The sequence below is a fragment of the Rousettus aegyptiacus genome, unplaced genomic scaffold (assembly GCF_014176215.1).
Source record: "Rousettus aegyptiacus isolate mRouAeg1 unplaced genomic scaffold, mRouAeg1.p scaffold_m13_p_2, whole genome shotgun sequence".
Classification (NCBI taxonomy): domain Eukaryota; kingdom Metazoa; phylum Chordata; class Mammalia; order Chiroptera; family Pteropodidae; genus Rousettus; species Rousettus aegyptiacus.
This window is the reverse complement of record NW_023416295.1, coordinates 25,555,414-25,571,757: the sequence shown is the minus strand read 5'-3', so window position 1 is coordinate 25,571,757 and position 16,344 is coordinate 25,555,414. Positions and strand designations below refer to the sequence as shown.

The 16,344-nt window shown below is 31.2% G+C and overlaps 1 protein-coding gene across 6 annotated transcripts in view; it reads left to right on the top strand.

The window, feature by feature from the left end:
- The window catches only part of NBEAL1 (neurobeachin like 1), a 121,639-nt gene that overhangs the window by 72,294 nt on the left and 33,001 nt on the right, over positions 1–16,344 (top strand). For all 6 annotated transcript variants that reach the window (XM_036236213.1, XM_016161914.2, XM_036236214.1 and 3 more), the window contains 7 exons: positions 4,790–4,914; positions 5,822–5,948; positions 10,657–10,805; positions 11,419–11,552; positions 12,986–13,087; positions 14,842–14,937; positions 15,351–15,475. In XM_036236213.1, coding sequence (XP_036092106.1) covers positions 4,790–4,914; positions 5,822–5,948; positions 10,657–10,805; positions 11,419–11,552; positions 12,986–13,087; positions 14,842–14,937; positions 15,351–15,475 — 858 coding nt within the window. The remainder of the gene's footprint in view (positions 1–4,789; positions 4,915–5,821; positions 5,949–10,656; positions 10,806–11,418; positions 11,553–12,985; positions 13,088–14,841; positions 14,938–15,350; positions 15,476–16,344) is intronic.

Genomic DNA, 16,344 nt, shown 5'->3' with positions numbered 1-16,344 from the left:
CCTTGCCTGAGGAGACATCCTGAAAGATATTGCTAACACTGATGTCAAAGAGTTTTCAGCCTATGTTTTTTTCTAGGAGTTTTATGGTTTTGAGTCTTACATTTAAGTCTTTAATTCATTTCGAGTTTATTTTTGTGTATGGTGTAAGAAAGTTGTCCAGTTTCATTTGATTGCATTTTTCTCCTAACATTACTTATTGAAGAGGCTGTCTTTACCCCATTGTATATCCTTACCTCCCTTATTGTAAATTAATTGACCATATATGTAAAGATTTATTTCTGGAGTGTCTGTTCTATTCCAATGATGTATATATTTGTTTTTATGCCAGTATCTTGCTGTTTTGATAATTGTAGTTTTGTAGTATAGTTTGATACCAGGAAGAGTGGTACTTCCTACTTTGTTCTTTCTCAAAATCTCTTTGGGTACTTGGGGTCTTTTGTGGTTTCATGTAAATTTTAGGATTTGTTCTAATTCTGAGAACACCATCAGTATTTAATAGGGATTGCATTAAGTCTATATATGGTTTTAAATGTGTAATAGTTAAAATATAAAATAAAATCTATAAATGACTCATACAACTTAACACCGTAAAAAGAAAAATTCAATTAAAAAATGGGCGGAGGACCTGAATAGACATTTCTCCAAAGAGGACATACATATGGCCAACAGATATGTGAAAAGATGCTCAATATCACCACTAATCATCATGAGAATGCCAATTAAAATTAAAATGAGATATCACCACACACTTGACAGAATGGGCATCATCAATAAATCAACAAATAAGTGCTGGTAAGGATGTGGAGAAAAAGGAACCTTCATACACTCTTGGTAGTATTATAAATTAGTGCAGCCACTATGGAAAACAGTATGGAAATTCCTCACAAATTAAAAATAGAGCTTGCCATAAATCCAGTAATTCTACTTTTGGACATTTATCCAAAGAAAAAATCATTAATTCAAAAATGTATATGCACCTCTATGTTCATTGTAGCACTACTAATAATAGCCAGGATATGGAAGCCACTTAAATGTCCATCAATAGATAAATGGATAAAGAAGATGTGTGTGTATACACACATATACACACATACACACACGTGCACTCACACACATGCATAATGGAATATTATTTAGTAATTTAAAAAAATGAAATCTTGCCATTTGTAACAACATGAACGGACCTAGAGGGTATTATGCTAAGTGAATTAAGTCAGAGAAAAACAAATAACTATGATTTCACTTATATAGGGAATCCTAAGAAATAGAACAAATGAATAAAGAAAACAAAATAGAAATAGACATAGATATAAAGAAGTCGAAGGTTGCCAAAGGGGGTGTTGGAGATGGGAATAAAAAAATGGTGGTGGGACAAAAATAAAAAAATAAAGAAAACCTAATGTCTTGCACAGGAATTTCAAAGGAATTTCCTACAGATGGATGAAGTGAATGACAGGTTCTCATTTGTTTACAAAAATTAAAAAAGTGCCCGTTTTATCACATTCAGGTTTTTTTCTTTAAAATATTCATTTGCTACATGTTCGGTAAAGCCATTATAAAATAGGCTGCACTATAGGCATCATAGAGATAGGGTTATGAATGTAACCTGGACTTAATGCTAAGATTTTATTTGCATTGCAGTCCTGGGGCATGTCAGGCACCCCAAGGCTCTTCCTGGACTCAGTTTGTATATGTGTCCCTGAGACCTATTTATTAGAAAAGGGACAGTGAGGACGTAGGTGAAGTATAATCTGAGACTTCCATTGACTCTTCTGGAAAACTAAGTTCAGGCACTACTAAGGGGAATGATGGTTTTATACCACAACAGGCCTCAGGTTATTTGTCAGTTGTGAGAGTTCTCTTGAGGATGCTAGCTATAGGAACTCTTGTTATTTTTACATTTCTAGCACCACATCCTTCTCCTTCTGGTACTAAAGCCCTTCTTTTTTGTGAGGAACCCACTCTAATACAATCCCTCCCACCCACCTCACCACAAAAGTATCACAGATTCAAATGTCAGGCAGTCACTCTTCCCTGGTACTTTATTACTGGTGCTATCAGAGAAAATTGTGTCTTTGGGGATCACCAAGCTAACAGAACGTGAGTCTCAGGCTGTGGGTAGCCATCTCACCCATCATGTGGCAGAATGATTTCTGGTGGCATTATTTAATTAAGCCTCTGGATCCAACCAGATCAAATGCTCTCCTGGAGTTGCAAGTTATGAATGCTAACATATATCTTGTGTACTTATAATTAATTTGAGTTTTGTTTACTTGAAACCAAAAATGTAGAATTGATCATTATACTGTGGTACCAGAAAGAATTATTTCAGATGAAACAGTGAGTGGTAGTTGCCAGTACAGACGTTATTGGAGCTGTCCCCTGGACCTGGTGCTGAAGAAGAAACCATAATGTGGCCTGCATCTGAGATCTTAGCATAAGAAAGAGAAGGTCCCAGCTGCCATAGGAAGCATACTAATTGGCTGTGTGGATTCAGAATGAAGAACCATGCAATTCATATGCCAGCAGCATGTAATAAGTTTTGCTAGTAAGGTGGAGCCCAGTGGCAAAAGACAAGGGCAATAAGCAAGAACTCCATAGTAGCATCAGTCTGGAAGCAGAAATCAAAGCATACCAAAGATCTGGAGTTGAGTTTTTGTTACTGAGAAAGAAGATCAAGAAAAGTAAGACATCAGTGTTAGAGCAAATGGGTACTGAAGTCAGAGGCCCTGGGTTCAAGTCCCAACTCTGACATTCATAAACTACATGACTTTAGGAAGGTAGCCATTCTCAACCTTAGTTATCTTACCTTCAAATTGGGATATTCATAACCATAATGATAATCAAGACATATACCTGAATTGGTTTTTTATCTCTAAATTATGGTGTAGTTTATATATCTGTCTCCCAAACTCTGCTCGTTAAGAACAGAGACTTATCTCTTTATCCCTCCTCAAAAACAAACAAAAAATTTTTACAAAAAATTGCTTTTAATTAATTTATATTTGATAAATTATAGGTCTGGTATTTTTAGAGTTTTGTGTATATGTGTTTATCGCTATGGATTTTTTTCCTTTCTTTTTATCCTGTGATATAGAACTTGTTTTGATTCAGTTTCCTTCTGTCTTACTGCCTCTTTGAACTAGGGTTAGTGATGCTTTATGTTTGAATATTTTACAGTTTTTTATTTGATTCTGGCACTGTTTTGCTGAATAATGTTATATTGTGTTATGTTAGATTTTTTTACAGTCCTTTTTTATTGTGGTAAAATACACATAATATAAAATTTTAACCATTTAAAAATGTACAGTTGAGTGGCATTAAGTACATTTATAATGTTATGTAATCACCACCACTATACAGCTTAACAATACTTTCATCACATCAAAAAGAAACTCTGGACTCATTAAGTGGTCACTGCCTGTTATCCCTTTCCCCAGTCCCTGGCAACCACCAGTCTGCTTTCTGACTCTCTGGATTTGCCTTTTCTGGATATTTCATATAAATGGAATCATATAATATATGGTCTTTTGTGTCTGGCTTCTTTCACATAGCATAAGTGAATTATTATATTTATTATGTTGTAGCATATATCAATACTCCTTTCCTTTTATTGCTGGATAATATTCCATTATATGGTTATACCACATTTTGTCTATCAGGTAAAGACCATTTGGATTGTTTTTCTTGTGGCTGTTGCGAATAGTACTGCTATGCACATTTGTGAACAAGTATTTGTGTCAACACCTATTTCCAATTGTCTTAGGTTTATACCTATGAACAGAATTGCTGGCTCGTATAATCATTCTGTGTTTAATTTATTGAGGAATTGCTGAACTGTTTTTTTATAGTAGCTACATCATTTTACATTCCCATAAGCAATATTTGAGGGTTTCAGTCTCCACTACCTTACCAATACTTGTCATTTTCCATTTTTTTTTTATTATGACCATCCTAGTGGTTGTGAAGTGGTATCTTATGATTTTGATACATTTTCCTAATGACATCAACCATCTTTTTATGTACTTGTTGGCCAGTTGTGTATTTCTTTTGGAAAAATATCTATTTAAGCCCTGTGCCTATTTTTAAACTGGATTGTTTAACTTTATATGGCTGAGTTGTAAGAGTTTTTATATTCTCAATAATAGACCCTTATTAGATATATTATTTGTAAATATGTAGGTTGTCTTTTGACTTTCTTGATGGTGGCCTTTGGTGCACAAAAGTTTTAAATTTCGAAGTCCAGTTTATGTTTCTTTCCTTTGTTGCTTATGTTTTTGATGTCATACCTAAGAAACTATTCCTAAATCTAAGGTCATGAAGATTTACCCCATATTTTCTTCTAAGAATTTTAATTCTTACATTTAGATCTTTGATCTATTCACAATTATCTTTATTTGTAGATAAGTGATTACTTTATATTGAAAACTATATTTGGAATAAATTTGTATAGCTGGTTAAGAACTTCCATATTAACAACGAAAGAGTAAAAAATAAGCTATAAATCTGAAGATTTATGTTCAAATCGTATTTCTACTACCTGTAAATCACATGGCACCTTGGGCAAATAATTTAGTCTGTCTTAGATACCTCATGTATAAACTATAGGTACCCATACTCAACATTGGTTTTCTCTCAGGGTTGTTTGGGTCAAATGAGATAATGAATGTGAATGTTTTTATAAAATGAAGTTAACCAGATGTTAAATACCTGATACTTTCTTACTCTGTTTTAATCTTTGTAACTTTAAGCTAAATAATTTTCCTTTTTTATTTATGAATGTTCGTAGGAAACAAAATCCAATTCATTGGAAACTAGCTAATGTAGAAAATTATTCCCGCATGAGACTTAAATTGGTGCCTAATTATAACTTCAAAACCCACAGTGAAGCTAGCGCCCTGAGAGATAATCTAGGTGAGTTCTAATGGCTATTATTTGTTGAAGAAAGCAAGGGTGTTGTTGGGGTCATTTAACTGTTTTTATTAGTTGTTTAAAAATTATTTACTCATGAAAGAATGGTGACATTTTAGAATTGATATTTAAACAGTTGGTTGTATTTGTTAAATGCTGTTACCTTTGGCCTAATATGACTTTCTATTTCAATTGATAATAATTTTTCAAACAAAAACAATTTAAAACCATGAAGTTATGCTATTGTTCATGTGAAATGTGTTGTTCCTTATATCCATTACGGCACAATGAAACAATGATCCTTTTCCCTTGGCCTTTTGCTTACCAAGGCTGAATCTAAAGTTTTATATTTAGAAATTTTAGCAACTCTTTAGGCTTTTCTTTTATGATGTGTTCTTACAGACTCTAGATACATAGTATCTTAGATGGGCCAATGCCTTTTTCTAGGGAAAAAAGTGCTTAAAAATAAATAGGCTAGCTGTATTTCAAAACCTATTTTAAAGAGTTTCTATAATTCTTTAGGAAGCCATTCTTTACTAACCATCTGACTTGATATTTCTCTCTTTTTGAAGAGAGGTCTGTGAAATACCCCCAAATATTGATCATTTAGAGTCATTGGCAAGTCATGTATATACTAAATTGTAGTTACCATAGCAACCTGTATACCTTTTATTCAATAACCAAGTTATAGATGAATGGGTACCAGTTTTTAAATCTTACTTTTTAAAGTTGCCTTAATATATTGGCCAATACAATTGATACTATAAAATTCATCAAGAGAGCTAGTATCTTCTTTACTTGTAATATACATTATTATTTTATAATTAATAGTCATAACTTACAGAAGAGTTATAATATGACTTTTTTTACTATGTGCTTAATAAATATTTTGTGTTTAAATATTAAACAGGTGTCCAACACTCACAGCCTTCCAGTGACTCATTGCTTTTGGAAGTAGTGAAACAAGTAAAAGTTAGCGATATGGAGGAAGATAAATTAGATCTTCCTGAAGAGGAAATAACAGCCAGAGTAAATATGTATGTATATGTATTTGAAAGAATTTAAAATTATTTTGTTCTGAGAAATAGGATTGTGACATTATGGAAGATACTTGCTTGAAATTTTAATACTATACATTTCCAGGATCTAACAGTTAATGCTGTATTAGCTGTTAGGAGTCTGCCAGTGTTAACTGAATTTATTGAGGGAGGTTTCTTAGAACTGTGATAACTTGGAGCTAGACCTTGAAATTAGAAAGTATTTGAGTTGAATGATTGCGAAAACATAACATCAAATTTATGGTATGTAGCTAAATCTGTTTAAATAGCATGAAGTATAAACTCTTAAGCATGAGAAAGAAATTATAAAGAAAAGCAGAAATTCATGAAAGAGAAAACCAAAAAATGAAAAGATCTAAAAAATCTAAAGCTGTTTGATAAAAAATAGATAACAAAACAGTAAAGCTTTAGGCAGACTGGTTAAGAAAGAAAAACAAAAATTACCAGTATTGAGAATGAAGGTAGAGATAATGCTATAAGTATTAAAATGATTAAAAAGAAATACTAATGACTTTATGCCAGTAAATTTTAGAACCTAAATGGAATGAACAAATTCCTTGAAAGATACAGATTACTAAGGAAGAGCCTTAGATATATGTTAAAATTTTTAATTTTAGTTTAAAACTTTCCCTAAGTAAATATATTTTCATTTTCTTATCTCTCCTTTATGTTATTATCATAAATATTAGACCTTTATATATTTTAAGCCCAACGATACAGTTTTATAGTTACTATTTTATGAACTGGCCTTAAAATCAGTTAAGAGAAAACCATATAACTATAATTTCTTTTATATTTGCCACATAATTGCCATATTTATATACTTTATTTCTTTGTGTATATTCAAATTATTATCTGGTGTCATTTCCTTTTAGCCTAACGGACTTCTTTTACAATTTCTTGCAAGGAAGATCTGATAGTCACAAAATCTCTTATCTGTGGAGATCTTTATTTTACCTTCATTTTTGTCTACTTTTTAAAAAATTAATAAGATACATTTTTTGGACATTGAGATTCACATAACAAAATTTACTGTTTTAAAGTGTAAAATTTAATAGTTTTCAGTATATTCACAATGAATATATAACATCACCACTATCTTGTTCCAGAGCATTCCCATCCCCCCAAAAGGAAATCTTGTACCTCTTAGTAGTCAGTCCCAATTTTCCCCTCCCCACATTCCTTGGCAGCCACTAATTGGCTTTCTCTCTCTATGCATTTACCTATTTTCATCATTTTATGTATTTCTTACAAATATGTGGCCTTTTGTGTCTGGTTTATTTCATTCAGCATAATGTTTCTGAGGTTCATCCATGTAGTAGCATGAAACAGTACTTCATTCCTTTTTATGAATAAATAATGTTTCATTGTTAGATATACCACCTTTGTTTATCCATTTGTCAGTTGATGGACATTAAAGTTGTTTCTACTTTTTGTCTATTGTGCATAATACTGCCTTCAATATTCATGTTACAAAGTTTTGTGTCAATATATGTTTTCAGTTATCTTGGGTATATACCTAGAAGTGGACTGGCTGATCATATGGTAATTCTTTGAATAACATTTTTAGGATTGTGAAACTGTTTTCACAATAACTATTCCATTTTACATTTCTCCAAGCGATGTGTAAGGGTTCTAATTTCTCCACATTCACCCCAACTTTTGTTATTCTCTGTTGTTGTTGTTTTTTTTTCAATTTATGCCATCTTAGAAGAGTCATTGTGGTATCTCATGATTTTACTTTGCATTTCCCTAATGACTAAGGAGCTGAGCAGCTTTTCATGTGTTTGTGGGCCATTTATATGTATTTTTGAGAGAAATCTTTATGCAAATCATTTGCCCATTTCTTAATCGAATTGTCTTTTAGTTATTGAATTGTAAGGCTTTATATATTCCAGATACAAATCTCTTATCAGATATATGATTTGAAAACTTTTGCTCCTATTGAATAGATTTTTTTCACTTTGTTGTTGCTATCCTTTGTTAAATTTTGATGAAGTCCTGTTTATTTTTCTCTTATAGTTTTATATTTTATCTCTTACATTTAAGTCTTTATTTCGTGTTAATTTCCGTATATGGCATAATGTAGGGGTTTATATTCATTCTTTTGCATGTGGTTTTCTAGTTGTCTCAGCATAATTGCTTTCTTTTTTTGAAGGATAGTTTTTCTGGATATAGAATTCTTGTTTGACAGTTCTTTCCTTTTAGCATTTTGAATATGTCATCCCACTACCTTCTTGGTTCCACTCTTTCTGATGAGAAGTGTGCTATAAATCTTACCTTGATGTCCTGTATTCTGTGTTTAGGTTATTCTTTTTTGTCCATGGCTTTCAACACCTTGGATTTATGTTTATGTATAGATATCTTTTAACCCTACTTGATTGAGGTTCATTGAACTTCCTAGATGTCAATTTTTTTCATATTTTTCATATTTCATATTTCAAATATATTTTCGGCCCATTTTCTTTGTCCTGTCCTTCTGGGACTCCCTTTGCACATATGTTGTTTTGCTTGAGGCTCTTTCATTGCGCTTGATTCTTTTTTCTTTGTTTTCTTCAGATTGGATAATTTCTTTTGATCTGTCTTCAAGAGCCCTGCTTCTGCAAGTTCAGATATGCTGTTGAGTTCTTCTGGTGAATTTTTCATTTAATTATTGTACTTTTTGATTCCAGAATTTTCTATTTGGTCCCTTTTCTAAAAAATACATAAAATTTCTGTCTTTTTTGATAATCTCTGTTTGACTAGAATGTATTACCATAATACACTTTTAGTTCTTTAAACATAGTTACCATTAGTTCTTTTAATGTATTTGTGATAGCTACTTTGAGGTCTTGATCTGCTAAGTTGAACATCTGCAGTCCCCCAGACACAGTTTCTTTTTACTGCTTTTGTATTTATGACCTATTGTTTCTTTGTATGTCACAAATTTTTTTTTTTTTGAAAACTGTGCATTTTAGGTAACAAATCATAGCCGCACTAGTTTCTGATCCCCTCTCTCAATTGTGGTTGTCATTATATATATACATTTTTTGTTAGTTTCGTGACTTGCCTAGACTAGTTCTATAGAATCTGTTCTACCTGCAGTGTGTTGCCAGTGATGTCTGTACTCATTTGGATTTTTGTTTTACTTTGTTTTTAAAGCCTGACCTACTAGGGTTTGCCCCTGGGTAAGTAGAGCTTGGTGGTCAGCCAGGATTAGTTTGTGTTTGAGTTTAAACTTCTTGATCCAGTAAGACTGCCACTCTTTGCCCATGGATCTGTTTGTTGCTTAGGGAATGCATTCAAATTTGGTGATTTACACATCTGCCCTGAATTTATTTTCTATATTTGTGAAGCCTCACATTCAGCCAAGAGTGAGTAGCTAAGTCCTAAATATATAATTTTTGAACTTTATTTAGTTTAGGTTATAAACTAAATGTAGGAAATATTTCTTTGTAATTTATTTTAATATTAAAAATTGATCAGTTTTAATAGTCCTTTATTGGCATAAGCAGACTTTTTTTATTCATATAATTTTAATAATTTTAAAAAATTTCTTTAATTATTTTCAGGAAACTTGGTTAGGGTAATTATTTAGGGAGCTATCTTTAGTACATTAGCCTTTTATTAGGATTTTTTTTTTTTAATAACGACTGAATTCAATGGCCATCAGTCTCAATCATTTTAAATTGAGAAGCCAAAACACTTTTTTTCAGAGACTATAAATAACATTCAGACTACTTACATTCTTAGGTCCCTTACTTCTCCATTTCATTATAATAAACACTGGAATTTCACTGTTTGAGAAAACATTCTTATTTTTTAAATTATTTGTAAAACTTAGCTTTAAATTCAGGGTTGCAATATTATCAGATAGGTTGGGCATACATGTAAAGTTTCCTCATGGAAATCCCTTGGAAACAAAATTAGACTTAGTTATTGCTATCCTGGAAACGAGACTGATGTGAAATAGCTAGGACGAGAGAACAGCTAGCTTGAAGGATCTTCTTTAATATTCTGTGAGTGGCAGGAGTCCCCATTTCTGTACTTGGCAGTTAAAAATTCACCTGGGCCACCAGAAGACTGTCCCTTCCCAGTTATTACATTCAGCAAATATAAATTGTATCAGTCATCCAGTACAAGATGACTTCACTTTAAGTAAGGTATGGGATTACAAGCGCTTAGTATTATCTTTAGTTCATAGTGAGGGGCTGCTATGATGATGATACTCTAGTTTGAGTTGCTTTTGAAAAATCTCATTTTACAATTTAAGAATTAATCATAATAGGTACTTTTAATAATTATTTTTGAAACCACTAATGGTGCAGTTCTTTATTCACAAATTCTTATATTTCCTGGGTCAATTCATGTCTCTCAAATATAACTAAATTGGCATTACCAGTATTACTGCATGTTTGAATTAATAACCTTTCCGTAGTATTTACTGTGTTTTACTATATTTTACTTTAATGGATCATATACAATTAAAACGTAAAACATTTTATGAAACTGAGTTATTGGGTAATAACAATATTTGAACTGTATTAAGTAATTTAATGCACAGCGGAATTTTTTTTGTAAATAATTCAAATACTCCATTGGATGCTAATTTTACAGACATGAGATTTGTATTTGAATATGGTATTCTTTTCTGTTTACACAAAATATATTGTTGAATTTTTTGTTTAGTTGGTTTTTGTTTTTACAGTGATGAGAAGAAAGATCAGGATCAAAAAGAAAAATTGGTGTTGTCAGAAGACTGTGAACTCATTACAATAATTGACATAATTCCTGGCAGATTAGAAATCACTACTCAACACATTTACTTCTATGACGGCAGCATTGAAAAAGAAGATGGTGAGGAGTTCTGGGGGAATAATTTCTGTTGTTTAATAGTTAAGTATCTAGTTTATCAATCAATCAGTAAAAAGCAATAAGATGGGACTGCGGTATTATAATCTATCATGTTAAAGGAGAAATGGAAAGTTAGTCTGGGATTAAATTTATTATCCAACAGTGTATTAAAGGAAATGCTTTCGTTTTATTATTTTTTAAAAAAAGGTTTTGCTAAAGGGAATTACTATAAACGTAAGTCATAAAATATAATCTTAATTTTATTTATATGTATACTTATTTCTGTTGACTTCTCACCCAATCCTTTATCTGAAAATAAAAGGATATTTAAATCTAAGATGTCAACATAAAGAGAAAAGGAAAAATGTTTCTAAGGTATAATATTCAAAATTATTCTCTATTGTAATGGGAAGGAATTAGAATAGTTGTAGAGTTTTAAAATAGATCTAAGAGAAGTGATGTAAGCATCCAGTCAATTTAAGAAATGATTTTTGCTATACAGAAATCGAATTGCTTTTCCCTGAGTGCTATTTTTGTCAATAACTAGGAGATATTTTCTACATAGCACGAATAACTTTGTTTGATTCCTTAGTCACAAGATTTCTTCTGTTTTAAGGAGTAGGCTTTGATTTCAAGTGGCCTCATTCTCAAGTTCGAGAGATTCACCTACGACGTTACAACTTAAGGAGGTCAGCCCTTGAGATTTTTCATGTTGACCAATCCAACTACTTTCTCAATTTCAAGAAAGAGGTATGTAAGATGCTACCTTTCAAATGACAGCCCCAGACTATTAGCTTGAAATAATTTATCAGTTAGTGAACTGTAATTAAACTTTGGACTTTTTCAAGTCAAAAAGTTGCAGGAGAAAGTTTATACTTTGGAGGCTAAGCAGTATATGAATTTCTGTTGAAATTTATGTTCGAATGTTTAGAGAGTGCTTGTTTTCAGTTTTTATATATGGCTAGATTGTAGAATATTGAGCATCATCCAGTAGGTACCTCACAGTATCCAAATAATATGCAGTATATACGATATGACAGGATTTATGAAATTAGTTGGGTTCAATTCAACAATATTGGGGCATGTATTTCTTCTGGAGTAAATTCTTAAATAACGTAAGTGGTTAATAGATTACTGCTGAAGCCAGGTTTCCTGGGTACAAGTATCATCTCCACCCCTAGCTATGTAACCTTTGGCACATTACTCGCCCCCCTCTTTCTTTCCCTCTTTCACTTTGGGTCACACTTGCTTCACAGTCTAACATCTCTCCACCTTGCTTAGCTCTCAATAAGTTTCTGTTCATTTGCAGGATCGAGGTTTACTTGTATGCAATTTCATTCAGATGTTTTAAGAACATTTTTCTATTTTTACAAAAGAATACATTTTTAGTATTAAAAATAAATTTTCCTTTATAGGAAAGTACAAAGCGTATGTTTTTTAGAAAACTGTGTCAAGTATTTAAACTAAGCGTATTTCTGTTGAATACTGTACACTTGTATAACTTTCTAGTTTTTAAAGCACATAATACCTTTGAGAATAGATATGGAAAATTTTGTTCCTTTTTTTATAGATGAAGAAACTGAAGTTCACAGATAAATTTTATTACTTTACATTTGTATAGACTGAATAATTCACAAAACCATAAGGGTAGAGATTGTTATGATTAATGTACAAACAAGACTCTGTAATTAATTAATTTGCCAATGTGATTAGTAAATGACAGAACTAAATTTACACTAGACTTGAATTAGCTTTCTGAGTCAATGTCTTATAATCATTCCATTATACAGTATAACTTTCTCAAGAAATACATGTCTTGACTTTACTAAACCTAGCATAATAGAGAAGTTAAAACCACAATCCTCTATTTATGTGAAATGTCCATTATAGGCAAATTCATAGAGAGAGAAAGTAGATTAGTGGTTGTTAGGGGATGGGAGGGAGTGGGAATTGGAGAGTGATGGCTAGTGAGTGTAGGGTTTTTTGGGGGGATGATGAAAATGTTCCAGAGTTAGAAAATGTTGACAGTTGTAGAACTCTGAATATACAGAAAAGCCCATTGAATTATATATTTAAAGGGGCAGATTTTAAGGTATGGCAATTATCTTAGTAAAGCTGTTATAAAGTCATAATCCTTGTTTGTCTTGATCAATTTTTAAATTATAAAATGCTGTTTTTTATAGGTTAGAAACAAAGTGTATAGCAGACTGTTGTCACTTCATTCTCCAAATAGTTATGGAACCAGATCTCCACAGGAGTTATTCAAAGCATCAGGACTGACACAGGTGGGAAATTTTAACAGTAACTCTTTTGGTGTTCATTCTATATATCAGGCTTTTGCCTAAAAGTAAAACTTTCTTTATCTGATTACTTTTATCATTATAGCTGCTCTTCATCCATTTAGATTGATCTTTTGAATTATCTTTGAATCTTTGTTTCCCTCACACATGTAGTACCCTGTCCTCCAGCTCTCATATCATTCAGTTTATGAGCATATCTTATGAATTCTTCCTTCTTACTAATTTTCTCTTTTTTAAAATGTGTTTTTTTTCCCCCTTAATTCCATGCATGAGGTAAAAAAAAAAAAAAATGGGACAATACAAAAGGAGCACCATGGAAAAAAATTTTTTTTTAAAAAAGCACCATTCCTTCCATCAGCTAAAGCTAACTGATGCTCTCGTGTATTTTTTTCTTACTTGTACCCCATCATCTCTTAAATTTTTACTGCTAAAACAAGGAAAGGCCATTGTCTTTTGGGTATTTTTGCTTTCCAGGACTATTAGCAATTTCCTAATTAGGTCTTTCCCCCCAGCTCTTCCATATACATTAATCTTAATCTTAAGTGTTGTTCTTGTTCAGAAGTCATCAGCAGTTCTTTCCTACTGCTTGTGGAATAAGCTTTATTTAATCAAATATATTCTGTTTTCTGTATAATAACCTTTATTCATTGAAGTACTGATTCCTCAATTCGGCAGTCAAGAACAATTATAATTAACCTTTGTATGAAATCTGTATACATAGATTTTCTCACCATTTCCCATAAGTATGTACTTTGCTTAAGGTTCACAGTAAGCTTAAAGTTGAATATTAATCTGTCAGCAAAATTCTTTGGCATACCCACATTGTGTAGAGTAATTAGCAGCCTATGTGCAATGAGGTGATTAATGAAAATAATGATTATGTCTTGTTTTAGAAAGTTTTGTATCTAATATAGCAAAATTTATCTACGTTCTATAGAGGTAGTTTTCTGAGGATAATGTAATGTTTAAAATTTGTACATCATTCTAGTGCACTAAGATACTGTTTTTTAATATGTGCATGTGACAATTTCATTTATGACAGAAAATTTTAAAAGTTGGACAGTCCTAGAATTAAAAAATTTTAAGGTATCCAATAAAATATTTAGTTGGAGAAAATAATTCTTATGAAGACCTTTTAGACTAGTGTAAACTTTATGTGTAATTTTTTGTTCCTCTTCTAGAGACCAATTTTTTTTTTTTATTAGTTTCAGGTATCCACCATAATAGTTAGACATTTATATGATTTACACACTGACCTCCCTCTCTCCCCTGATTACTGTAGTACCCACATGGCAGTATGCATAACAATTGCAGTATTATTGACTATATTCTCTATGCTGTACTCCATCTCTCCATGACTATTTTGTAACCACTGATTTGTACTTCTTAATCTCTTCATCTTTTTCACTCAGCCCCCAACTCCCTTCCATCTAGCTATCACCAATTTGTTCTCTGTATCTATGAGTCTGTTTTCAGTTGGTGTATTCATTTATTTTGTTCCTTAGATTCCACAGTTAAATGAAATCATATATTTGTCTTTCTAGAGACCAATTTTTAAAAGGAAATGAATTTAGGAAAAGTATATTGATTTTATGTTTCTGTTAGGACTTTTTTAAAGTCTCATTTCTTTTATCAGAAGGATGATAGAAGGAAAGATTATGTTAGTACTCTCAATAATAGTTAATGAGTTCTAAGAGATATAGATTAATCTTGATTTTGTTCTTTTTTTGTGCTATCAGAAATGGGTAAATAGAGAAATATCAAATTTTGACTACCTCATTCAAATAAATACAGTGGCAGGACGAACTTATAATGACCTTGCACAGTATCCTGTGGTAAGTTTTATATAACTCTCATAAATACAAAATTACCTTTCAGTTTTATAATCACAAAAATACATGTGCATGATAGTTATATTTATTTTTTTAAAGATATAAAATGTTTTTTACCTTTCTTTATATTTTCTAACGAGCAATTTTCAAATATATACAATTTTCATGTATATGAACATGAAGAATAATTAAAAAATAAAAGCCTTTTTTCTTTTGCTTCATTAAAAATACTCCAGTGACACAGTAGGACATAATGCTTCTGGTTATTGAAATAAAGATGAATAAACGTTCGCAGCAGGGAAAAAATATTTTTAAAGACTATTTCTTTTTGTCTTTGGATAAGCACTTGATATTAGATATGAGAATAATAGCTTTTTTAGGAAGGAAATGTCTAAATTGTAAATTGTGTCTTTTAGTTTCCCTGGATTTTACAAGATTATACTTCAGAAGAGTTGGATTTTAATAACCCATCTGTGTTTCGAGATCTTTCCAAACCAATTGGGGTAGTTAATGATAAAAATGCCAAAGCCATGCGAGAAAAGTAAGTGCCTTTTATCATTTCGAAAGATACCCATTGCTTGTCTAAATTTATGTCAATATCTGTGGCCAACTGTTTGTCTTTAAATGCACATTTACTTCTGATAATCAGAGTTTGATAATTCCTTCATTATGTTTTCTTGAAAGTATATCAGTTGTCCTTCAAGTATTTTTAACTACAGTCTGTTTATTTCCCTTCTTTGCCAAATTTAAATTGATATTATTTCGAATTTCTTCTCACCTTGTAATAAATGTGTGTTAAAGGATAATAGGTTCTTGAGACTTTTCTCCCCAGGTATTTTAGACTTAATAATGTACTAATCTAATGTATAAGAATATATATCTAATATAATATTTTATAATACTATTAATAAAATTAATAATACTAACCCAAACAATATCAACAAAGAACAGTAAATGTGTGGAAATTTTAAAAGTGTCATTTTAATTTGGAAAGAATCTAATTTTAATTTCCCTTTTCCTCCATGTGAATTTGTGGATGACTTGTCAGTTATGATTTCTAATAATAAGAACAAAAAACTGCTTTGCAAACAAACTTAGTTGTAGATATATTTAGGACTATATAGTACTGGTACATTATTCTTTTTTTTTTTTTTTTTTACTTTTTATTTGCAAATCTTCCCCAAGACTTTTTGTATTTAATATTCGATTTGATTTACTAGAGGAGTTTTGCTGTTTATGTATTACCTCACTGCCATTAGTCATACATTTTTTTCTGACAATAACAAAAGTTTTTTAGTTAATACTATCTCACAGGAAATACATATCATATAAACAACTTATTGATAATCAAAGATACAAGTTGTTTTAAATTTCAATAGTATATTTTTTTGCATAGTTACAAATGACTTT